This window comes from Stegostoma tigrinum, chromosome 30 (genome assembly GCF_030684315.1).
Source record: "Stegostoma tigrinum isolate sSteTig4 chromosome 30, sSteTig4.hap1, whole genome shotgun sequence".
In the NCBI taxonomy this organism is placed as follows: Eukaryota; Metazoa; Chordata; class Chondrichthyes; order Orectolobiformes; family Stegostomatidae; genus Stegostoma; species Stegostoma tigrinum.
Genome location: NC_081383.1, coordinates 7,825,710 through 7,851,332, shown reverse-complemented (window position 1 = coordinate 7,851,332; position 25,623 = coordinate 7,825,710). Strand labels below are relative to the sequence as shown.

General features: G+C 40.7%; 1 protein-coding gene across 2 annotated transcripts in view; it reads left to right on the top strand.

Moving 5' to 3' along the window:
• Nucleotides 1-350: 350 nt before the first annotated feature.
• LOC125465720 (small glutamine-rich tetratricopeptide repeat-containing protein alpha-like) overlaps nucleotides 351-25,623 on the top strand; it is a 47,282-nt gene continuing 22,009 nt past the window's right edge. For both annotated transcript variants that reach the window (XM_048559477.2, XM_048559478.2), the window contains exons 1-5: nucleotides 351-484; nucleotides 19,737-19,876; nucleotides 20,488-20,591; nucleotides 23,489-23,573; nucleotides 24,449-24,548. In XM_048559477.2, the coding sequence (XP_048415434.1) occupies nucleotides 19,777-19,876; nucleotides 20,488-20,591; nucleotides 23,489-23,573; nucleotides 24,449-24,548 (389 nt within the window). In that variant the 5' untranslated portion in view covers nucleotides 351-484; nucleotides 19,737-19,776. The remainder of the gene's footprint in view (nucleotides 485-19,736; nucleotides 19,877-20,487; nucleotides 20,592-23,488; nucleotides 23,574-24,448; nucleotides 24,549-25,623) is intronic.

The window sequence follows — 25,623 nt, the reverse complement described above, 5'->3', positions numbered from 1 at the left end:
GCACAAAAGCTGACGTTTCGGGCCTAGACCCTTCATCCCCCTCTCTGATGAAGGGTCTAGGCCCGAAACGTCAGCTTTTGTGCTCCTGAGATGCTGCTGGGCCTGCTGTGTTCATCCAGCCTCACATTTTATTATCGAGGGCCGAAGGGCCTGTTCTGCGCTGTATTGTTCTATGTTCTGTATCTGCTGAACAGCATATCAGTTACCAAGCCTATCATCACCACTTGAAGCATTAGCAAAGGAAGTTTCGTCCCCTATATCGGAGCATGCATAAAATGATACTTATTTGACAGATGCGGGCAACCCGAGCAGATGGGCACATGCACCCTGGGGTTCGGCCGTCAACGGGGAGTACGCATGCGTGCTGCGATCCGATCGTCAAGCCGAACAGCACATGCGCTCTAGGGTCCGAAGTCGTCTCGGACGGAGCATGTGCAGAGAGTGTTGTCTTGGTGTTCGTGTCCGTATTTAGTATCAGAAAGCGGTGAGTTTGAAGAAAATATTCCTCAATGGCTTTTGTGTGGGTGATATGAAGAAGTTAGAATGCACCTCCAATTTTGTTTTAAAATAAAGGAACTTGGTATTATAAGTTGGGTCGCTTTTCTGTCGGCTGTGTAACTAAGTGTGAGTGAGGAGGCGCTCAGCGATGCTAGGCCCAAGCTGGAATGTTCTGTCCTTGTATCACTCTGACTTGGGTTTAGTTGTGTGAATATCTCATGTCGAGATAGTTGGCACATTGATCTGTGCAAGCAGTGTACATGTCCTCTGTATTAATGCTGCTCCTATGAGCTAATTTTCAATTAGCTATTAAGTGTTTGTTTGCTGGCTTACCATTTTCACAAATTACATTTGCTGTCTAGAATAGACTAGTGCATCAGACATCAGCATGCAATGTTGTGTTCAAGTAGAATCCAATTGTCAAAGGACTGGACTGTGTTGTAAGGCCTACATAGTTAAAGTGGATAAGGTATGATCATTTTGCAAGCTGATTTGCAGCACTACATTTTGTGTATTCTCTGCTGATTTGGTGTAATATTTATGTATTCAATTGTAATGGATAAAGTCCCCTTGCTTTTTAACTAACTTGTTTGTATTCTGCACCAAAGCAGGAATGAATTTTGGAATCACAGAATCCCCACAGTACAGAATACAAACAAATCCATTGTACATGCCTATTTGCTGTTTGTGTTTTTTTTCTATGTTTGCTTTTCCAAGCCCCCTTGCGCAGGGTGGCTTTCCTTCCTCTACTGAGCCTTTCTCTGTCACATTTATTTTCAATTTATATTTAAATGTTTATTGGTTTCCATTGAAGTTGTGCCATTGGCCTTAAGCAGCTGATTTATGTCTTTCTCATTTTTTCCCCAACTTTAATTATCCTGGGATGCAGTTGTAAAGAATTTGAATAAGCCTTTATTATCAAGTGCACTTGAATGAGTGCAGTGAAAAGTTTGTAATGTCACTATTTTGGCAGCTTCTTAGGAACAGGGTGCTTAGGTACAGAACACTTAAGTATGTGTTGCAGACTTGAAAGAATTGCAAATAAAAATTCAGTGTAAGGATAAACAAGTTTTCTTTTTAAAAAGTACTCAAATTTTAGTCTGTGCCAGTACCGAGCCTTCAGATTGCCCAGGCCAAGTCTCTAGACCCACTAGGCCTCAGATCTTGAGCTTCCAGTCCCCAAGGGCCTTGCTTCTGGTCCACGACTTGCTGCATCTGCACTGGCCTCCGTCCCAGGACTCAATGTCCCTGTGCTGGCCTGGCCCGGGACCCCCTTTGCGACTTGCTGCCCTCGTCGGCCTGGCCTGGGAGTTGCTTCTGGGACTTGACTGAGTTACTGTCATGCTGTGGAGAAAGGGGTAACCCTATCTCCCAGAATGGTGTCCTGATTCTTCAGTTCAGGAAGAAGGAAAAAAAAGTAATAGTAGGTGACCGTTACTACTTTGTGCAGTTGAATGGCTTCAGTGCGAGCTATGTTTTTTTTCATTTCAGAACTCAACAGATGTACAGCTTTTAGTAGCTCAGTGTTTGCATCTGTACTTGGAAAACATGGTGTAGATACTACAATAATTCAAGCTTTACTCTTATTTTTCTGTTTGCATAACAATTTCTTCAGAATTGGAGGCACATTATGGTGCAGAAGGAGGCCATGCTGGCTTTGTGTTTGCACCAGCTAGCCAACGAGCATTATGGCTTAGTGCTGTTTTCCTGCTTTTTTTTTCTTGTACCTTTGCATCTTGTTTTTACTTAAATAATCATCTATTTCCATCTTGAATGCCTCTGAATCTGGCTCAACCACATTTCCAGGGGGTCTAAACCATGTGTGAAAGCTTTTTTTTGACATCTCATTCACCATATTTACAAGTATCTTTTAAATTTCTGCATTCTTGTTGTGGATCATTTTATGAGCAGGAACAGTTTCTTGCTATAAATTCTATCCAGATCTCGCCATGATTTTGAAAACTTCTACTGAAGCTGCTTTTTAGCTGCCTCCAGTCCCAATATCTGCCATCAATGCTCATAACTGAAGGTATTTATCTTTGGAAGCATTTTTGTAAATCTCTTCTAAACTCTGTCCAATGCATTCACATCCTTACATCAGTGTGGTACCCAAACAAAGCACAGTAGTCCAGCTGAGATCTAACAAGTGTCTTGAATAAGTTCAGCTTTCCCTCCTTGCTTTTGTATTCTCTGCCCCTTTTTTAAAAAATGCACAGAACTGTTTAACTGCTTCCATCATTCCCATTACCTTCAGTGTTCTATGCAGATACACGTCCAGGTCCTCCTCCACCTGCACCTCTTGATTTTGTAACATTGGCTATGCTCTTTCTCTATAAATGCATCAGCTCAGACTTCTCTGAATTGTATCACATCTGCCAACTCTTCCCCACTCCTCCACTTGTCTTTGGCCTTTTGGAATTCTGCACTGTTCTCCTTTACAGTTTACAGCTTTGTATCATCTGCAAATTTTGAATTAACTCCTGCCCACCAAGATCTAGACCACAGGCATCTTACCAAGATCATCACTATGCCTCTACTACTTCTTGCCTTCAAGCAACTGCCAAACCTTTAAACAGACCATCGTTTGCAGTAAACTACCCAGCCTTTGGGTGAACATTGACCACAACACCACACAACCTTGCCATGGCAATTTCTGCAAGATGTCAGATCTTGTTGACATGGATACAACAATTGCACATGGGAACACCACCCACAATATACATGGCAGATACTTGTGACTAGGCCGATATTGTCTATCTCATGTGCTGCAGACAACGATGCCCCAAGGCATGATATATTAGCAAGACCATGCAGACACAACAGCAACAGATGAGTGAACGCAGTGCAACAATTGCCAGACAGGAATGTTCCCTTCCAATTGGGGAACACTTCAGCACCACGACCATTCAGTTTCCGGTCTTCGGGTAAGCGTTCTCCGTGGTGGCCTTCAAGATAGGCAACAATGCAGAATTGCCAAACAGAAGATGTGATAGCCAAGTTCCGTACCCATGAAAGCTGCCTCAACCATAATCTTGGGTTCATATCACATTACATGTGACCCCATCACACGGTTCTGTATCTGTAAAGTCTTCTTTGCTGTCTGGTTTTGTCACTGTCACCTGGATAAATAAGATCTCTCTACCTTAATTAGTTTGTACAGTTTTGGTTTACTTACTACTTTGCTTAGACCCTTTCCATGTGACTCTTAAAACTATCATGTTGTTCCAGTCATAGTAGGAACTGCAGATGCTGGAGAATCTGAGATAACAAGGTGTAGAGCTGGATGAACACAGCAGACCAAACAGCATCAGAGGATGAGAGATAATGGGAACTGCAGATGCTGGAGAATTCCAAGATAATAAAATGTGAGGCTGGATGAACACAGCAGGCCAAGCAGCATCTCAGGAGCACAAAAGCTGACGTTTCGGGCCTAGACCCTTCTTCAGAGAGGGGGATGGGGAGAGGGAACTGGAATAAGTAGGGAGAGAGGGGGAGGCGGACTGAAGATGGAGAGTAAAGAAGATAGGTGGAGAGAGTGTAGGTAGGGAGGGGATAGGTCAGTCCAGGGAAGACGGACAGGTCAAAGAGGTGGGATGAGGTTAGTAGGTAGCTGGGGGTGCGGCTTGGGGTGGGAGGAAGGGATGGGTGAGAGGAAGAACAGGTTAGGGAGGCAGAGACAGGTTGGACTGGTTTTGGGATGCAGTGGGTCGGGGGGAAGAGCTGGGCTGGTTGTGTGGTGCAGTGGGGGGAGGGGACGAACTGGGCTGGTTTAGGGATGCAGTAGGGGAAGGGGAGATTTTGAAACTGGTGAAGTCCACATTGATACCATATGGCTGCAGCGTTCCCAGGCGGAATATGAGTTGCTGTTCCTGCAACCTTCGGGTGGCATCATTGTGGCACTGCAGGAGGCCCATGATGGACATGTCATCTAGAGAATGGGAGGGGGAGTGGAAATGGTTTGCGACTGGGAGGTGCAGTTGTTTGTTGCGAACTGAGCGGAGGTGTTCTGCAAAGCGGTCCCCAAGCCTCCGCTTGGTTTCCCCAATGTAGAGGAAGCCACACCGGGTACAGTGGATGCAGTATACCACATTGGCAGATGTGCAGGTGAACCTCTGCTTAATGTGGAATGTCATCTTGGGGCCTGGGATGGGGGTGAGGGAGGAGGTGTGGGGACAGGTGTAGCATTTCCTGCGGTTGCAGGGGAAGGTGCCGGGTGTGGTGGGGTTGGAGGGCAGTGTGGAGCGAACAAGGGAGTCACGGAGAGAGTGGTCTCTCCGGAAAGCTGACAGGGGAGGGGATGGAAAAATGTCTTGGGTGGTGGGGTCGGATTGTAAATGGCGTCAGAGGAGCAGGAAAGCTGACCTTTCGGGCCTAGACCCTACCCTCCCCCATTTCCTGCTGCTTGGCCTGCTTTGTTCATCCAGCTCTACACCTTGTTATCTATGTTATTCCAGTCATTTGGTTTGCCTGCAGCACAACCTTACTTTTAATATTTTGTAATTATCTTTCTACCTCATTTAATCGGATTATAGGTCATCCCTTCGGTTGTTATTCAGCTGTTGACACTTTACTCACATTGTCTAACACTTTGGATCACCTGCAAGGATTTAGTATTCGACGCTCCACTCACACCATTTGTACCATCTTATGATCTCCCTGTCCATTGATTGTGTTCTGAATGCTCCTCTCTCACTGCACCCACATTAAAAACTGTTTAAATGTCTACGTACATTGCATCAACAGCATTACTCTGATCAACCTTTTCTTTTCCCTCCTTCAGAACAATTCCATGATATGACAAATCAAACATGATTTTCCCCTTAAGAAACCCATGCTGTTACTTACTATTCAACCCACCATTTTTCACGTGACTAGTAATTCTATCCTAAATAATTTTCTTGATGTTTCCTCACCACTGATGACTGGTAACTTTTGGCCTATTATTAGACTTTTTGAATGAGGGTGTAATGTCTGCAGTTCTCCAGTCCTCTGGCACATCCTCTGAGTCTAATGAAGTCTGAAAGATTATGACCAGTGCCTCTGTAATTTTCATTCTCACTTCTTCCTTCAGTATCCGTGGATGCGTTTTACATGGTTCTGGTGTCTTGTGAACTTAAAATGTCAGATAGGCTATGGATATTTAATCAATTTTGAATTCTTCTACTGACAGCAACCTCTTGCCATTATGGCTTAGATAACACTGACCACTTTGGTATGAAAGCCCATCATGCTCATTATGCCTCTTTGAAGTTCAATCTGCTATTGGTCCTAAGAAGGCACTTTTGGATTTGATATTGGCAATTTGACTCCAAATACAGTATGCCACTGTTGATAAAGTGTGAATGTGATGAATGATGAAGAGTGTGCAGTATGTACACAACATCATATGAAATTGCAGGAGTTAGGCTATCAAGCCTGCTCTGCCATTTAATACAAATTCTTCATGATCTGGTTGAGGCCTTCAGTCTACTTTCCTGCATATCTCCTCCTGTGCCTTGTTGATTTAAAACCCATCTAACATGGCCTTTGAAAACATTTAATGACCCATCCTGCAGTGGTTCAAGAAAATAGCTCCCTGCTACCCCCTTGAGGGATGATTGAGGTAGGTAATAAGTGCAAGCCTAAATAGCGCAGCCCACAATCCTGAATAAATTTTTTTTGTAAAAATAAGCAGCCTCCACTACTCTCTGGGGGGGGGGGAGAATTCCCAAAACCTATGATCTAAAGAATATAAATTCTTTATATTTCCATTTTAAATGGGCTACCTTTTTATTTTTAAAACTATCCCTTTCTATCCCTCATTAGTTTTGTTCACAAGGAAGATCAAGCCTCTTCAGACACTTATGTTTCAATATGATCATTCTTTCTTCTAAACTCCAATGAATAAAAAGCCTGACCTGCTCAGCCTTTCCACCACTTCCTCTGCATTAAGTGATGATAAAATTACTTTTTGTTTATGGCCGTTGTCTCAGTAATTAATGCAGAACTTGCCATCTCAAGTGTTGGCCATGTCTTAAATGGTGACAGACTTGCCTCTGAGTCAGAAGCCTGTCTGGTCCAGCCCAGCACAAAAATCAAATCAAATCAAAGCTGGCATTTCCACTGCCATGCTAGGTCCTGCATTACTGGAAGTTCCAGCTTTTGCCTGAGAGATTAACTGAGTCCCTATCTGCCTCAGGTAACTCTACGTGTGAAATATTCCATGTCATATTTGAAAAAATATTAGCATTGTGTGGTGATCATCAACATCACAAAAACAAATGTTTGGTTATTATCACCCTTGTTGTGCAATCCTGCTGTGTGCAGATTGGCTACTGCATTTCCGACAGTACAAAATTATGATACTTCCAGTTATTTAATTGGAACATGGGAACAGGAGTAGTCTATTAAGCCCTTTGAATCTGTTCTCTCATTCAGTGAGATCATGGCTGATCTGTGGCTCGACTCCATGTATCTATCTTTTAGCTTAACAAAAAAAAAACCTGTCTCAGATTTAAAATTAACTGCTGATCTAGCATCTACATTTCTGGAGAGAGACAACCGTTCAAATTCTCACCAGCAAAGGACATAATGCAATTGGCAGCTGTCAACTCCTGAAAACCTCTGGCATCAGATGACCACACATTTGCAGCAAGAATAGTTTTCTATGTTATTGAAAAGGAAATGAAAAATTTGCATTTATGTTGTGCCTTTCACGACCACAGCACTTCTCAAAAGTGCTTACAACACATTAGGAAGAATCTACATGCACTGTTTGTGGAAGACAGTTCCAAACCTCCACTATCCACTGTATGTAGAAATGCTTCCTACAATCTTTACTAAATGGCCTGGCCCTCATTTTTAGACTCTGCCCCCATTCTAAAATCTCCAACTAATGCAAAAGCTTGTCTTTATCTATCCAGTCTTTTCCTGTTAATATCTTGAAGCTATCCCTTAACCTTCTAAATTCTAGAGAAAATGGCCTAATTTGTATAATCTCACCTCATAACTTAGCTCCTGAACCCCAGGTATCATGCTTGTAAAACCTACGTTGTGCTCCCTCCAAAACCAATACATTCTTCCTAAGGTGTTGCAAGTACTTTTGAGAAGTGGTGCGGTTGTGAAAAGCATGATATAAATGCAAATTTTTCAGATCTTTTTCAATAATGTAGAAAACTATTCTTGGCTGTAATTTGTAGTCTGATGCCATATGAGGTTTTCAGGAGTTAACAGTTGCCAGTTGCATTATGTTCTTTCCTGATGAGAATTCGAACCGTTTTGTATCTCATTCAGAAAAGTCTATTCTTGGGGCATCTTTGATTAAAATAGCAGGAAAGATTGAGTGTCTAGGGATGAAACTGCACCTATGAGTCATTAAGAATTAATTGTAAATTTAACATACTTGTAAATCTACAGATATCTTGTTACCTAGATAGCAATAATTGTCACAATTATTGATACAGAACTGTACTGAGCTTCAAAAGATCTTTTATTCGGCTTGATTAAAAAGGGTTCCAGATTATTATTCACACTTTGTGTTCATTCATTTGGTCTTTTTGTTACTTTATCCCAATATGTTTTGGTAACTTATCCCAGCGTTTATTACGCTCTCTATTTGTCTTTCTGGATTGGCTGTGCAGAAATGTAGAGGCGGAGGACAAGGTGTGCTGCAATGAGAAGTGGAGCACTTGGCATTCTGATACATTACTTGCAATGGGCTTGGCTGCAAAATACCTGCTTTAATTTTTTTTTTCCCCTTTTGACAGGGTAACCTTTCAAACTGAAGAATGGGCAAGTCACCTCTTCCCAGACGTTTGCCCATATAATAACCAATTACTCGCAAGTTGCAAAATCTAGTTGATTGTCTAGGTGGCCTTTTCTTGCTTCAGTTTTCATAGATTAAAAACAAATTGCAGTCTCTTCATCTCCTCTGCTCCCATGCCCCGTAAGGCTTGTTTCAACGTTTTCACTGAGCTTTCTCCGAAAATTATTTGTTATCATTGCATTTGCACAGTGATTTAAGACGGAGTCATTATTTCAATGAAGGGTGATTGCAAATCCAAAAAAAGGTCTTTCATAACTCTCATGCATTAGATGGCAAGTAGTGGGGACAAATTGAAATGTGTCCACTTGATATCCCAAATCTTGGACAGAACACATGGATTTGGATTTGTTATCTAAATCTTAATTCAAATATTTAATTGGAATGGTGAAACTGCTCCGATTTCAAAATCCTTTAGTTCACAATAACAATTCCTTTTCATCTAATAATTTTAGTCTATATTTTTCTGAAATTCATATGTGTCTCCTTACACCTGTCACAATTGTAAGTAGTTGAAGCAAATTCTTAATGGAGAAAAGAAGAGATAAATAAAGTGTCTAATTATCTTCTACAGCAGAATTCATCCTTCTCCCTCCTCAGTCTTTATTTTGGTGGGGAGGGACATAGAAAGCTTAAGGTTTGTCTGTATACTCTTAAGTGACAGCAAAGTTTCAGATCTGACAGCTTATTCTTCGTTGGATTTTGGGTCTTATGGAGTGAATGTTTGCCAATATGCAGCACCAGTGGTAGTAAAGAGGCCATCTGTGCTTCAAGCCTCTGGTCAATATGGCAGTATCTATATTTTTAGGGGAAAGTTGTATTAAAATGTGTGCTTCAAGACTTTTGATGTAGCTGATTCAGAGCAGGCATTTAAATATTTTGAATTCTGATAAAGCGATTCTGGGTTATACAGACATTTGTACGTCAACCAAGTTTTCCATGCCTACTGTTCAACTAAGGGGAACGCTGAAACTGTTATCAGAGTAGTTAAGGCAAATAACAAAATGCGCACAAGGGAAAGTACAGACCATGTGCAAGTGAAAAGAATGAGGAAAGGGTTAAATAAAGAAAGATATGAGAAAGGGTGTATGGAGCATAAACATTAGCTTAGATTGGATTGGCAATATGGCCTGTTTCTCCATAGTATAACCATCCAAACCTCTTAATTTTAAATTGCAATTTAAATTTTTTTTTGAGTGTCTTTGTCATTCCCTTCCTCAAACGGCTTTAAATATTTTCAAGGTGAAGTTAGGTAGACATTTGATTACCAAGGCGATGAAAGATTATCTCGGATACGCAGGAATGTAGAGTTGAGGTTAAAATCAGACCAGTCATGATTTTATTGAATGGCAGAGTAGGCTCAAAGGATTAAGCAGCCTTCTCATTTCAAACGATAATGTAAATGGAAAAGTTGAGTCCCCTTACACCTCTTGGATACTAGGTTAAATACAAAGTAAAACTCACCCACTCTTTTTAAATAGGAAAGAAAAGTATCCTCAACTCTGTGGAACTGAAACAGCCCTCGACTCTTTTAAACTCAAAGTTCTTTCAATTCTTTTTTAATACAAGGAATGATGCTCCCTCTACTCTATCCCCATCAAACTCTCCTGGGATAGGGACAACAATGAGCTGAAATACATAGTAAGGTTTCCCCTACCAGTTTGAACTGGGAATAAAGTTCCCTTGACACCATCCCCAAAAAAACATTCTTGGGATAGGGAAAACAAGGGGTAGAAATAGAAGAAATCTTTCTCCACTCATTTGAACTTAGCCCCCTCAGCTCCATCCCCATCAAATACTCCTGTGAGAGGGACAACAAGGGTTTAAAATACAGGATGGTGGCGTGGTAGGGCACTTCAGCTAGAGCTCATACACTGCCATTCTTCTTCCTCTTATCTTGTCTTCTTTTGTCTCTTCTTCTCTCCTGGCATCTGGCAATGACTCGCAGCCTACCAGTGCGGTATGGCAACCTCCCAGTCTGGTGTTGTAGCCTCCCATGTGGCATGGTGATGTCCTGGCACAGAGCAGTGGACTCCCACGGTGGCTTGGCAGCCTACAGACCTGGTATAGCACCTCCTGACATGGTGTCCTCAGCTCAGTGTGGCAGTCTGAAGCAATCTCCCAACCTCATGGTCCTCAAGGTGAAGCCCAACGTGGCCTGCAACCAAGGCCTGGTGTGGACTGTTGGCTAGGTGCCAGTGTCATCTGGTTTAGAAGACTGTGGTCCTGAACTTTTATTTCTGTAATATTGGGCATTTTTTATTTCTTTATTTTCTAAGATCTTGTAACTAAAGACGCTGTACCTAGATACCTAGAAATAAAGTTCCCTTCACACCAATCCCACCAAATACTTTAGCAAGAGGAGTGACGGGGGTTAAAATGAAAGTTCCTCTGTTTTAGGGAGTCCCAAATGTTAATAGAGGGAGAAACAGCCCCTGCTGGTGCATCATACTGAATTCAAACATAAATCCCAAAAAAAATCTAATGGAACCTATACATTGGAACAGAAATTTACCAAATATCATTTTCTAGCCTGTTTCTTATTCATATAGTTGTTAAGTATTTGCTAATCTCACTGAAGTATTTTTGCCTAAAACATTGACGCACAATGCTCATTGTGTGTTACAGAAGCAGAAAATGCTGCAATTGCTCAGCAGGTGAGGTGGTATGTATGGAAAGAGAAATGGTTTAACATTGTGTCAACCTAAAACATTAACTCCCTCTCCATAGATGCAGTCTAGCCTTCTGAATGTTTCCAGCATTTGCTATTTAAATTTCCAGCATTTACATTATTTTCCTTTTTATGTATTTTGTTGAACTCTGATCAAAATTCTGATGTGATCCTCATTACCATGGTAAGCGGATGTTTGGTGGCTTGAAATGAAATGTCATGGATTTCCAGAGTATATCTTTAATCTGAATTGTAGGCAGGGAGAATTAAGTATTATTTAGGATAAATTTATAATGGTGGGTGTATTTATTGGCATGTTTTCGTTTTCAGCTTCTGCCTCCAAGGTAGGGATGTTATGACTATACCACATGTGCCCAATCGGGTTTCTAATTGTGTCTAGATCTTTCCTCCGTATCAGCTGCTCTTGATCGCAACTAGATCATGCGCATCTATCCACTTAAATAATACATGAAAGTGTTATAAATTTTATGCATATAAATTGAAATATGCTGGCAAATGTTTTTGTAGATTTGCAGGTTAAAAAATGTAAACTTGCACAAACGTGCTGGGTAACTGGAAGACACAGCAGTTTCATTTCCAAGGAGAAACACAGTCAGGCACATATAGTATTTAAGTTGTACTTTTCATCCTTCCGACCACTCCAACCACCACAAACACACGCACACACCAACTACCAAGATTGCTGGGTTACAGCCCTTGGCTGGTGATTTGATAGTTCCGGAAGATGTTTTTCTCATGGCATATGTTCGAGAAAATCATTGTATAAAAATGTTTTGATGCTGGCGATACTTTCCCATTTGTTAGGTATGGGAATGAAGATCTGAGAATGTCCTGTGGAAGTTTGACTAATGAGTAATTTTCAGCCATTTAAAGATGAGAAATTTTCATGTAGAATCACAAAATGTAACTGTGTGAAAGGATGCTGTTTGACCTATCAGACCTCTTGAAAATGCTGCTTTTTTTCCTTGTCCTGCATTATTCTCTTCTTGCAAATATATTTGTATGTTATTACTTGACCTTTTTTCCGTAATCCTTTTTAAATAGTACCTTCGAGATCCAAATGACCTGATGTATGCTTGAAGTCTGAGATTGAAATAGTAAATTGATAGTTGCTGAAATCTTTATATTTCCAACTTTATCTTTGTAATTGAGAAGTTGTTTTTTAATACATTTTGTGTGACTTACTCTAGGATGGGATCTTGGAAATTTATTTCTGTCTGTCTCTCGATAAGCCTGCGGAAGGGGAGAAAAGGATTTATGACTCTTTTTATTATATTGTATTTCCTTAAATGTGTCACAGTTTCATGTAGAAAGTACCTTCAGATGGAACAAGAACAAAGTTGCTGGAAAAGCTCAGCAGGTCTGGCAGCATCTTTGAAGGAAAAAACAGAGTTAACGTTTTGGGTCTCGTTGCCAAGGTTCTAAGGAACGGCCACCGGACCTGAAATGTTAACTCTGTTTTTTTCCTTCACAGATGCTGCCAGACCTGCTGAGCTTTTCCAGCAACTTTGTTTTTGTTCCTGATTTATAGCATCTGCAGTTCTTTTGGTTTACCTTCAGATGGAGTTATTTTTAAATTTAAAAATGCCTTTGTTCCATCATTCAAGCTGACTTGGAACTTGCAACACATCAGTTAGGCTATTTGACAAGACTGTGACTGTGACTGATTTTGATTATGGCTTTTACTTTTACTGCATACCCACTATACCCACTGACACCCTTGTCAGCCGAGAAACTACCTAATGCAACATTAAAAATATTCAGTGGCCGTGCCTTCATTACTTTCTGTGGAAGAGAATTCCAGATTTAGCTTGATTTTAAACGTGAGACATGGATGCCTCAGTACTGTGCCATAGGGTCTGGCAGAGGTATGATAATTGTTAATTTACTGTCCTAACTCAAAATTGTAAGGGCTAGTAATAATCATCTAAAGCAGGGCCTCTCCAAGTCAAGGTCAGGACTCCAAGCAGTGTCACTTGCTGAAATTTTGTGGTGATGAGCTCTGAAGTAACAAAAGCAGACAAGGACATCTGAGTAACTTATGACAGATGTGCTTGTCGTCTTAACAGTTCTCATTGCGAGGTAGCAACAATTTTCAGTCCCTGATATGGAATCACAGGGAGATGTTCAGGAAGCACTGATCTATATATGGTGCCATTTTGTTTAGATTCTCTGGGCCCACTCTTTCTTTTTTTTTTGTTTATTGTTTGGAATCTGACTCCATTGTCTAGATAGTAGCCAGATCAGTTAATTTACCATTGGATTAAGGATGACGGGTTTCCCATTGAGGAACCTCTCAAAATTTTCATAGTTTCCCAGAATTAGCAGAGCACTCACTTGGTTTATATGTATGCATGACCAGTGACATGAGATTTTTAAAACTTTGATCAATTGCATGATAAGAAAAAGGATCAGGAGAGGGCCCTTCAGCCCCACCAAGTATCCTCCACCATTCAATAAGATCATGGCTGATCCAACAGTCTATTTTTCCTAGATAACAAAGTGTGAAGCTGGATGAACACAGCAGGCCAAGCAGCATCTCAGGAGCACAAAAGCTGACGTTTTGGGCCTAGGCTCTCTGCTGAAGGTTCTAGGCCCGAAACGTCAGCTTTTGTGCTCCTGAGATGCTGCTTGGCCTGCTGTGTTCATCCAGCTTCACACTTTGTTATCTTGGATTCTCCAGCACCTGCAGTTCCCATTATCACCAGTCTCACTTTCGTACCATTTCTACATAATCCTTGATTTCCCCTACTGATCAAGAATCTACCCATCTCTACCTTACCTGCACACAAGGCTTCTAGCCTCACAGCTTTCTGTGGCAAAGAATACCAAAAATACTCAACCCTCTGAGAAAGAAAATTTCTCCTTTATCTGTGTTAAATTGATGCCCCTTAATTCTGAGACCATGCCCTCTTGTCCTAGACTGTCCCAGTGGAACCATTCTGAGTATTTACCCTGTCAAATAGATAAGAATTATTTGTTTCAGTGAGTTTTTTTTAAAATTCACTCATGGGATGTGGCATCTCTGGCTAAGCCAGCATTTATTGTCCATCCGTAATTGCCCAGAGCAGTTAAGAGTTGACCACATTGCTGTGGATCTGGAGTCACGTGTAGGCCAGACCAAGTAAGGATGGCAGTTTCCTTCCTTAAGGACACTAGTAAACCAGTTGGGTTTTTCCAACAAGTGTTTCATGGTCATTGTTAAACCCTTAATTCTAGATTCTTTATTGAATTCAACTTCCACTTTCAGTTGTGGTGGGATTTGAAACCCAGACCCCAGAACCCAGTTGAGTTTCCAGTTTTAATTGTCTAGCAGTAATTCACCAGGCCATCGCCTCCCCCAGTCACCTCATTCTTCAAAATTCCAGCAACTAGAAACCCAATCGTTTTAGTCTTTGCTCATTAGACAATCCTTTCATGCAGGGGGTGGTCTTAGTGAACCTTCTCTGAATTGCCTCTTGTAGAATAATATATTTTCATAAATAAGGGGACCAAAGCTACTCACTGTACTCCCAGCTATGGTTTCCCAATGACTTGTATAGTTACACTAAGACTTATCTACTCAGTCACTCTAACCATCTTGAAATGAGAGCCAATTTTCCACCACCCATCCTGATTACGTGCTGCACATGTGCTAGCCACTTATGTTTTGTGCGTAACCGCAAGCCCCTTTTATGTTGCAGCTTTATGCAGGTTTTTCCACTTGAATATATCTTTCTTTTGTTCTCCCTTACAATATGAACAGTTTCACGTGTTCCCACGTTATACTCCATTTGCCCCCTTTTTGCCTACTTACTTAACCTATCAATATCTCAGTAAACTGTATTCTTCTCACAGCCTGTCTTTCCTTTTTTTTTGTCATCTGCAAATTTGGCTGCAGTACATTTGTTTCCTTCCTCCAAGTCATTTATAAATATCGTGAACAGTTGTGGTCCCAGCAGTGATATTGTTCTGGAATCCCACTAGTCGTAGGTCACCAACCTGAAAAAGAACCTCTTCTTCTCCTCACTCTCAGTTCTCTGTCCATTAGCCAATTCTCTTTCCGTGCCAGCACCCTACCTTCAATACCAGAGGTTGTTTTCTTAATGGTTTCGCATTGGTTATTTTCTTTGTTTTTATTATCTTTTTAGTCCTCTTTGCTGAATTCTGTATTTATCTTAGTCCACTTGTCACTGATTTTGTTTCTTTGTATGCTTTTTATTTCAACATGATGATCTCTTTAACTTGCTGGGTTAACCAGGGTCTGTTATGGTTTCAACTACATGGACAAAGCGACTAAATCCTTCCTCTCGAAATCCTAAAGGCAGAAATGAATGAGAGACTGGTTGGTGGAGTCTTAGAAAGATGGAACTTGGGAGCAGGACTAGGATGTTTGGCCTTTCAAGGCATTCCACAAAAGTATGGCTGAGTTGGTTGTCAGACTTCGCTGTCTGGCCCCGAAACCCAAGACTCCCTTTTTCTCTCTAAAGCCTAAATGAATTAACCTTAAATAAGAACAATGGCTTGTTTCACCATTTTTCCAAGGAAGACAGCTGTACAGAGGCTTACATAGGGACAACATGTTCAGCCTTTCGTCATTAGATGAGCTCTTCATCTCCACTGGTCAAGTCTTGTGATTTGTATGATAAACATTACTGACAGTTTCTTGGTAAAATTATTTTTGTCAGGCAACATAATAACTGTGTCAATGGCACTGGGAAGATGCAATGGATAATACCTGCGTTTGTTCCAAGTCAAACTACATAAGAGTAATTAGTGGCAATAATGAAATAATTTTCTTTCTATGTATCTTAAAGAAAATCACATCAAGCAACCATCTACAAAATAAATATGTGTTTGTAGATTTCTAAGAAAATATCAGAATTGCTGAGCTGAATTTTCCCTAATCTTCCTAATTTGAATTTGTTTTATATTACTAATTTATGTCATAATCTAGCACTTTATTTCTGCCCTTGTGAACTCATTATACTCCTACACGATCTTGTGCATGTCAGAAATATTTTTCTTGGGTTATTGTTTATTTTAAGAAGATAACAGCAAGGATGGATTTAGTGGGCAGTAACTTCTTATTTCTATGACGTTAAGAAACTGGTGTTGCTATTTTAATGCATCACTACAGCCTCTTGAGTTATTGTCACAAAGCTCATTTCAAGATGTTTATTGTAAATTTTAAACTAAAGAAAATTAGCAAAATGTAATTATGCAGCCAGGAAATGCTTACTGATCCTTTGTGTTCCAAGAAATTACTAAAAATTCAGTAGAGAAATCAAAACGCATTCTACATTTGGCCTTGCTTTCTAGGGTTTCTAAGCAGCATCAGAGGAGCAGGAAAGCTGATATTTCAGGCCTAGACCCTTATTCAGAAATGGGGGAGGTTTTTTTAGAATTAGCATTAGAATTATAGAATCCCTACAGTGTGGAAACAGGCCCTTTGGCCCAACAAGTCTACACTGACCCTTATAGCATCCCACCCAGACCCATCACCCGACAGCCCACCTCATCTACACATCCCTGAACAAAACAGGCAATTTAGTATGGCCAATCCACCAAGCCTGCACATCTTTGGACTGTGGAAGGAAACCCACGCAGACACAGGGAGAATGTGCAAACTTCACGCAGTCGCTTGTGAGGGGATTCTGAAATAAATATGGAGAGAGGGGGAGGCAGAAAGAAGATGGATAGAGGAGAAGGTAGGTGGAGAGGAGACAGACAGCTCAAAGAGGTGGGAATGGAGCCAGTAAAAGTAAGTGTCGGTGGGGAGTTAGGGAGGAGATAGGACGGATGGTCAAGGGGGCAGGAAGAGGTTAGTAGGTAGGTGAATGGCTGTAAATTGGGAGCGAGAAGTGTGCAGCGGGACCTGGGTGTCCTTGTGCATCAGTCGCTGAAGGTAACCGTGCAGGTGCAGCAGGCACTAAAAAGCCAAATGATATGTTGGCCTTCATTGCGAGAGGTTTTGAGTGCAGGAGCAGGGATGCGATGTTGTAATTATACAGGGCCTTGGGGAGGCCACACCTGGAATATTGTGTGGGGTTTTGGTCTCCTTTTCCAAGGAAGGATGCTCTTGCTCTCAAGGGAGTGCAGCAAAGGTCTATCAGGCTGATTCTAGGGGTGGCGGGACTGACGTATGAGGAGAGATTGACTAGGTTAGGATTGCTTTTGCCAGAGTTCAGATGAATGAGGGGAAATTTCATTGAGACTTAAAATTCGAACAGGATTAAACAGGGTAGGTGCAGGGAAGATGTTCCCCTTGGTGGGTGTGTTCAGAACCACTGGTCACGGCCTGATGATTCAGGGTAGACAATTTTAGGATGGAGATGAGACATTTCTTCACCCAGCGTGGTGAGCCTGTGGAATTGATTACCACAGGAAGTAGTTGATGCCAAAACATTGTGTTCAAGATGCAGCTAGATATAGCACTTAGGGCAAATGGGATCAAAGGTTATGGGGAGAAAGCAGGATTAGGCTATTGAGTTGGACAATCAGCCATGATCGTGATGAATGGTGAAACTGGCTTGAAGGACTGATAGCTGCTCCTGCCTTCTGTGTTATGGTCTTACATGACTTTGCTCCTCTGTGTTGTTCAACTGCTTGCCTGACAACCAGATGCCACCTTGAGAAAATGAGATGTCTTCAGCACCCACTGTAAATCTTTTCCTGTCTAAAATCTGTTCCTCTCCCTGGGCTGAGCAGTGTTGACTAATCAAACTATTTAAACTTTAAGTCCTATTTGACCTGAATGACCCTTCATTACACAGGCAACCCACTTCCAATTCTGTCAAATCTCCCATCTCTGCCTATCTGCTGTTAATAAGCGTACTCATGTATTTGTTGCCCTGAGTTTCAAATATTTTGGTATTCTCTTGTTCTTTCTGTCATCTTCTGACACTAGCTGACAAAGATAGAATAACACAATTGTTACTGCACAGGAGAAAGTTATTCAGCTTACTGTCTCCTTGGCTGTGTGACCATTTCAGTTGTTTCCATTCTCCTGCATTCTCCACAAAACCCTGTACATCGTGCTTTTTCAAATAATTGTCAAATTCTCATTCAAATGTCAGCATTGAAATGGTTCATAGCACATGCACAGGTAATACATTCCAGATTTTAACCACTCACTGTGTCAAAAAAGTGTTTTCTCCTATCCTTTTTGCCGTGACTTTAAGTCTGCACCTTCTTGCTCTCAATCCTTTAAGTGTGATTAGTTTCTCCTCACCTATTTGGTTCAGCGCTCTTCTTTGAATAGCTCTATTAGATCTCTCCATGCCCTTTTTTTGCTTCAAAGAGTATAGTCCTGAGATCTCCAATCTAGATAGCCACTTTTGTGAATGACACCAAAAATATGTGGGAAGGCAAGTGGTGCGGATGGCACAGTCTGCACAGGGATATAAACTTGTTAAGCTAGTGGGAAAAGACTTGGCAGATGGAAATGTGAGGTTATGCATTTTATCAGGAACACTAGAGGAGCTTGAATGGGGCAAGACTGCAGAATGCTGCAGACCAGAGGGATCTAAGTTTTCATCTATGAATTGATTTTTTTTTTCAAACAGTAAGGAATGAAGGGTTTTGGATGAAAGGCAGGAAAGTGCTGTAGAGGATGATCAAATCAGCCGTTGTCTCAATGAATGTCAGAGCAGATTTAGCGGGTTGAACAACGTATTTCTGCTCATATCCTATGGTCTTATCATCCAAATTCAAATTCCTTATCCCTGGAACCATTATTGAGATTTTTCTTTTTGCGCCCACTCTCCAACGTTTTCACATCCTCCCTAAAGTAAAAGCTGTAAATCATTAGGGATGTCCTGATGTTGTAATTGATTCCATGTACTTCCAAACCTTTTATTTGTGCTCTTGAATTCTTTCTCTGAACTGCCCCACCACTTCCTTTTAAGCCCAATTTATTGCCCCCTACTGTCCTTCCTTTTGCATAATTGTTACTTTCTAGCTTACATCTGTTTTAGTTCAATTAGGACATTTTTCTACGTGTAATAGAAACGTAGGTTGTCAGACCCCCTCTTTTCAAACTTGTCTTGTTGTGTATTTCAAACTTTGTTTTCATTTCAGATGGCATACCTTTCTTGTGCTTCTCATAATAATGACTGCTATTTGTGTCATTTTTAATTTTTTTATCAACTCATAATATGGGCACCGCTGGCTGGGCCAGCATTTGTTGCCCATACCTAGATGTCCTTTTGAAGGTGATGGTGAGCTGCCACCTTCAACTATTGTAGTCCATTTGCTGTAGATAGATCCGCAATACCATGAGAAAGGGAGCTCCTGGACCTTGACCCAGCGCCTCGGAGTCACACAGCAAGTGACTTGGAAGAGTACTTGTCCTTGTTAATTCATCTTTGCCACGCTGCAGTGTTTTTAATGATTTGGATAGTTTGCAGGTTGTTCAGTCCGTTAACCTTTAGGTAATTAGAATATCTTGTGCATTTCAAATAGTTTCTGCTTTTTTAAATTTCAAGTATCTATCACTTTTTTTTAAAAAAAAATCTGTTTCTACTTTGTATACATTGGTTCAGAATCCTTATAACCAACATTTCACACTATAAAGTAAGATGCAAAGTGGAGATTGCTTTTTACTTAATCAACAGAGTGAGAGTTACAGAAAGGTGTTTGTTCCCCTTCCTTTTGAGGATGTGTCTCGTAACAATTATGCAAATTAATTCAGCAACTTCAGGTATGGTTTGGAAACCCTTTGGGGTTACTTGAGTAATTTTTGCTTTTGTGTATTTATTTCAGTGCTCTGCCCTGACCTTAAATTTAGCCTCGACATCCAATAATGACAGACAATAAGCGCCTTGCATACTCCATCATTCAGTTTTTACGCGATCAGCTCCAGTCTGGAGATTTGACTTCAGATGCGCAGGAAAGCTTAGAGGGTAAGTGACAAATATTTTGTGATTGAAGTATAGTGAAAATGATAAACTGTAGAGTTTAAGTTGAACACTAACTTGACACCAGAGAACTGTTTTATGTATTTTTAAAATTCTTTTTGTTTGATTGGTTGAGATCAGAGAAAGTCCACTCTATTTTGGATTCTTTGGTAAACATGCTTTGCGGGTTAGCAGCACTTCAGTGCAAAGTCTCGCACTGACAGCAGCAGTGAATAGTGGAGCCTTTCCCTATTGGGAATGCTAGAAAGTAAGCTGATATTTCACCTTCCAGACATGTGGCGTCTTGATTTGGAACTGTAACCTCATTGCAATTCTTTCACTGTCACAGGGACACAATCCTGGAACTCCCTTCCTAACAGCACTGTGGATGCCCATACACTAAGATGGAATGTAGCTTTCAGGAAGGCAGCGCATTACTATCTTGAGATAATTTTAGGTTGGGTAATAAATGCTGATCTAGCCAGGATCACTTATTCTGTGAATTTTCTTTTTAATTGAACAACTTTAAAACAGTTCAGGAATCAAAAATTGAAGGCTAACCTATTAGATTAACCCATGATCGTATTTTAAATAGTGGTCTGTGATCTTATCCTCAGTTGCCATCCAGTGTTTGGAGACCGCATTTGGCATCTCCACAGATAATGAGGATCTTGCTGTGTCTCGGACACTCCCAGAGATTTTTACAGCTGCTGTTAAAGAGGTAGGAGAGAAAATATAGCCCCAATGGCATGACCTGTCTAAATTGATACTTACTTGTATTATTCTTCAATTATGTGAGCTTTCATTCCAAAAAAAAAGGTCGTTTCCATTCTTTTAGCCAAAGCATGCATTTAAAAATGATATCCATCTGTATCTGTGCTCTGCACAACTTGACAGGGGACCTGACTGCTGCTTCCAGATGTACCAGTTGATTCTTCTTTGTTCTTCATTCTAGTTGATGCTAAGAATCAATGTACAAGCTCAGTGCTCCTTAATGCACTTTGTTAGATTTGTTTTTGGAGACCCTCACAGACTTGATGTAATAACAAGACACTGGCCTGGCTACAGAAACACAGTCCTTTTATTATTAAGTGATAATGGGAACTGCAGATGCTGGAGAATCCAAGATAACAAAGTGTGGAGCTGGATGAACACAGCAGGCCAAGCAGCATCTCAGGAGCACAAAAGCTGACATTTTGGGCCTAGACCCTTCATCAGAGAGCTTATTATTAAGAAAGTACAAGCTGTACACATGCTGGCACAGAGGGCTGAGTTCCATAAGTGATTCTCTCTGAACAACGGACAGTCCCCGCTTTTTATATTCTGTATAAATTGGCTAATACAAAAAAACCTGCATTCGGAACATAAAGAGAACAGGATACAGCGTTGATCGTTCACGAAGTGGCTGATAACAGCAGGATGTGTTTTCAAGTCGCCGAAGTGACAGAATGTGATTTCGAGCTGCTGAAGTGTCTGGCTTGAACAAAAGGTCACTGACCTGGCCACTTCAGTATAAACAGAAGTTTGTCCTTTATAGAAGTTTCATCCCCTTAGGGAATGACACATGTCTCACACCTTTACAAATGTTTCCCACCCAATCCTATTCAGGCAGGAAGTTTAAGACAGTTTCCACATATCCCTGTGCATTAAGATAAGGAGCATAAATTCCACACACTCCTGTGTAGGAAAGGAAGATAAAGAACATAAGTATTAATGTTATCCCATTGACATCTCAATTAGCTTGGGAATAAAAATGCTATAAGACCAGGAGACCACAGAACTTGTTGAATAGTGGAGCAGATCCAGCGATACCATGACTGGACTGATAACCCACAATAACAAAGTATGAAGCTGGATGAACACAGCAGGCCAAGCAGCATCTCAGGAGCTCCAGCATCCGCAGTTCCCATTATGACTGATAACCCACAACTCCACTTTACTGTCAGTATCCCATAACTTTGTAATCCTTCACTGATTAAATATTCCATTTGCCTTTTCTGTTACCCGCTGAACTTGGATGCTAGGTTTTTGAGATTCACTGATATAGTTGTGGTCCCAGCACTGATCCCTGTGGAGCACCAATAGTGACAGGTTGCATACCTGATCCCTCCATCTCTCCCCCCCCCCCCCCCCCCACCATCCTCTTTCCCCCCCCCACCATCCTCTTTCCCCCCCCCCCCACCATCCTCTTTCCCCCCCCCCCACCATCCTCTTTCCCCCCCCCACCATCCTCTTTCCCCCCCCCATCCCCACTCTCTCTTCTGTCAGTTAGCCAACCTTCGATTCATGCTATCCTACCTTCAATTCCATGGGTTTTGTTGATGATAATTATTTGATACTGATGGTATCTGACTGAGACAAGTACTTGGAAGAACCCTGATTTATACTGTTGGAAGGCCAGGAATATATTGTATATAAGCATGCCGTAGGAATTATCGGTGTGCCTGTAAGTTAGAGAGATAAATAGTTACTGTTTTCCTGCTCTTGATACATTAGGGAATAGGGACAGACCAATAGTGTTTTTAAAAATTCACTCGTGGGATGAGGGCATCGCTGGCTAGACCAGCATTTAGTGTCCATCCCGATTGCCCAGAGGACAGACAAGAATCGACCATATTGCTGTGGTTCTGGAGTCTCACATAGGCCAGACTAGTTAAGGATGGCAGATTTCCTTTTCTACAGGATAATAGTGAACCAAGTGGATTTTTTCCTGATAATTGACACTGGTTTCATGATCGTCATTAGACTGTTAATTCCAAATTCTTTTTTCTTTCTTTTATTTGATTCATCTTCTGTCATCCGGCATGATGGGATTTGAGCCTGTGTCTTCCAGACTTGAGCTGAGAGTCTGAATTACTAGTCTAGCAACAATATTGGTAGTCCATAGCCCTTCTTTATTGAATGATTTGAGTGATGTGAAGTCTTTGTGATCAGGGGCATTTGCTGCCATGAAATTATTGCCAAGCCAAAATCAGAGGGAAGGTAAAAACCGGAAAATGTCCTTTCAAAGATATCCTCAGTCACTTAACAAATCTATTTCATTCGTGATTGTGACCTTTATCGTAGTATGACTGTTAGTCATTTAATTAACATGCTCTCTCTCTCAAACACTAATTATTTCAGTTGGGTGACCTTTTTAATAATAAACAATATTCTAAATTTGTACATCTCCCTCTCTTTCACCCCTCCTTCATGCCCAAGCATAAGCCTTTCTTTGTTTTGTTCATACTACTTTGACTGTTGTGACTTCCAAGTAGTTGCATAGTTGGTGTGATCCATGAGATAAGTGCATTAGTGAAGTGGAAGTTACTTGAAACTAAATAAGACATTTCTGTTTATTTCCAAATTGCCCTTATATTTAACTACATTGCATTGAAAGTGCAATGGTGCTTCAATAAAACTTGCATTTCCTCGAACATATTACCAGATCCTACATCAAAGTACGTTATGCTAGGCTGAAATTTGACTAAATGCCTTTTTACATTTGCCATTTGTAAAATCCTACCTGAATCCCTTTGCTGTAGAAGGGCATGGTTAAAATTTGTATGCTGTCTGATATTGAGGTTGAAACAAAGATATATAACACTTCTCTTCCCCCACCCCACATTTTGTTTACAGGAGATACCTAATGTGATTGTGCACTCTGTGCCTAATTCTCCAACTGTTGAAGATATTGCAAAAGCTGAGCAGTTGAAAACTGAAGGTAAAAATCATTGCTTGCGGTGAATGTTTGTCACAATGTGTGTTCAGTTCATAATGCCGCACCTAAATTTATTTACTGGATCAAACATGGCTTCTGGCCATGAACTTTTGACTTTTTGCTGAGTTGGCATACCCACCTTCCGTATTTGGACTGGTAATTTACCTAGATCCACAACTTAAAACTTCTACCTCAGTTTCAGAAGAGTCAGTATAGTTGACCTACCAGGGTCTACAATCTTATTTGTAAATCTCTTCAGTTAACAAAGGTTACTACAGATGGCACATTCAGAAAAAAATTATTTTAAAAACGTATATTGAATCAATTGAATATCCCAAAAACTGGCTCAGACAGAGTAGCCCAAGGCAATTTATATTTTAGTGGTATATGATTCTGTAATAAGTTGGTGGTTTCTAGTTCTAGAGCATGGCTCTATTACTACCTTAGTATGAGACCTACTGTCTGTTGAATTTTGTTGAATCTTGTGGAAATATTTAAAAGAAACTGTTTTATCTTTGGAAATAGGCAACCTATAACCTCAGTTTGTCCTGAGGTTAATGACCATTTGATGTTTACTTTTAATCATCCATATTTAGCTTCTATGTAACATGTATGTATATATTAGCACTTTATGTTTGAGCCATTTCTAGTTACTGAAATGTTTTGAAGCTTTAACTAACTAAAATTTGGGAATTGCAGGCTGTAAAAAATAGAAAGGAATGAGCAAGAAAACAGTTTGGAAACGGCAGTGGACTCATGATTTTAGAAGTGCATTCAAACCTTAAAAGCTGCTGTCTGATTACAAGTTAGGTCATAAATGATACCCAGGCTTCCTTAATACACATGGAATTGATTCTGATTTTCTTTTCATCATTTAGGAAATGAGCAAATGAAAGTAGAAAATTACCAGTGTGCTGTGGATTACTACACAAAGGCCATTGAACTGAATCCAAGCAATGCAGTTTATTATTGCAATAGGTATGATGGATACCTGTACTGTTTTCTTCTATATGTCAGAAAGATTGACACAACCTTTGTACAAACTAATCCTTAACTGAAAAGCAACTTCGGATGAGCTATTTATCAATGACCACATTCATGTTCAGTGATATCTTTTATTTTGCCTCTCGGCTTTTTATCTATAGTTCCCTAGTCTTGCACTTACTCGAGCAGTGTGAAAAACGTGGAATGAGGCAATTCACAAAAACAAAAGCATAGGCTAGCCTGGCAAAATATTTGCGTGGAATAATTTGGTTTTGTAACAGACTGCTGACCCTGTCTACAAACCACTTATAGATGTGTGCTACATTATATACTAGTATGATATATTCAAATTAATAATGTGAAAAATGTGTACATATGCGTGCAGTCATTCCTCCATATCTACGAATGTTCAGTTTCTGAGAACTCCTACAAATGACAAAATTCACGAATGCAGAGCCTGTTAAAGATCATGTGTATGTGAGTTTTGACATAGATGTTGAATTTTGTTGCAACTTACTATTTGGTGTGGATATAGGTGAATTCACAAGTCATGAACTCGTGGATTCTGGGCATATGTACTTTGCGTGTCAGCTTTGAGTCACTCCAATCATTGGGTTCTGCCTGATACCCATAAGAGAAAGGAGCAGAATTATGTCTTTTGGCCCATTTGAATCCGCTTCACCATTCGATCAAGGCTGATTATGTTTCTCGCTGCCACTCTTCTGCCTTCTCCCCATAACCCTTTTTCCCCTTACTAATCTAGAGCTTATCTCAGTGTTGATCTCTGTCTCTTGCTCTGGCTCTCGCCCTTCTCAGCAGCTGTAACCTGCTGTACTTGTATAGTATGATCTGTCTGAAAAGTATGCAAAACAACACTTTTCGCTGTACCTCTGACATAAGAAATCAAATCCATAGATTCATCACCCCGGCTGAAGAAATTCATTCTTGTCTCAGTTCTAAAGGTTTGTCCCTTCACTCTGAGACTGTGCCCTCGGGTCTAGTCTCTCCTGCTAGTGGAAACATCTTGTCCGCACCCACTCTATCCAGGCCTATCAGTATGCCATAAATT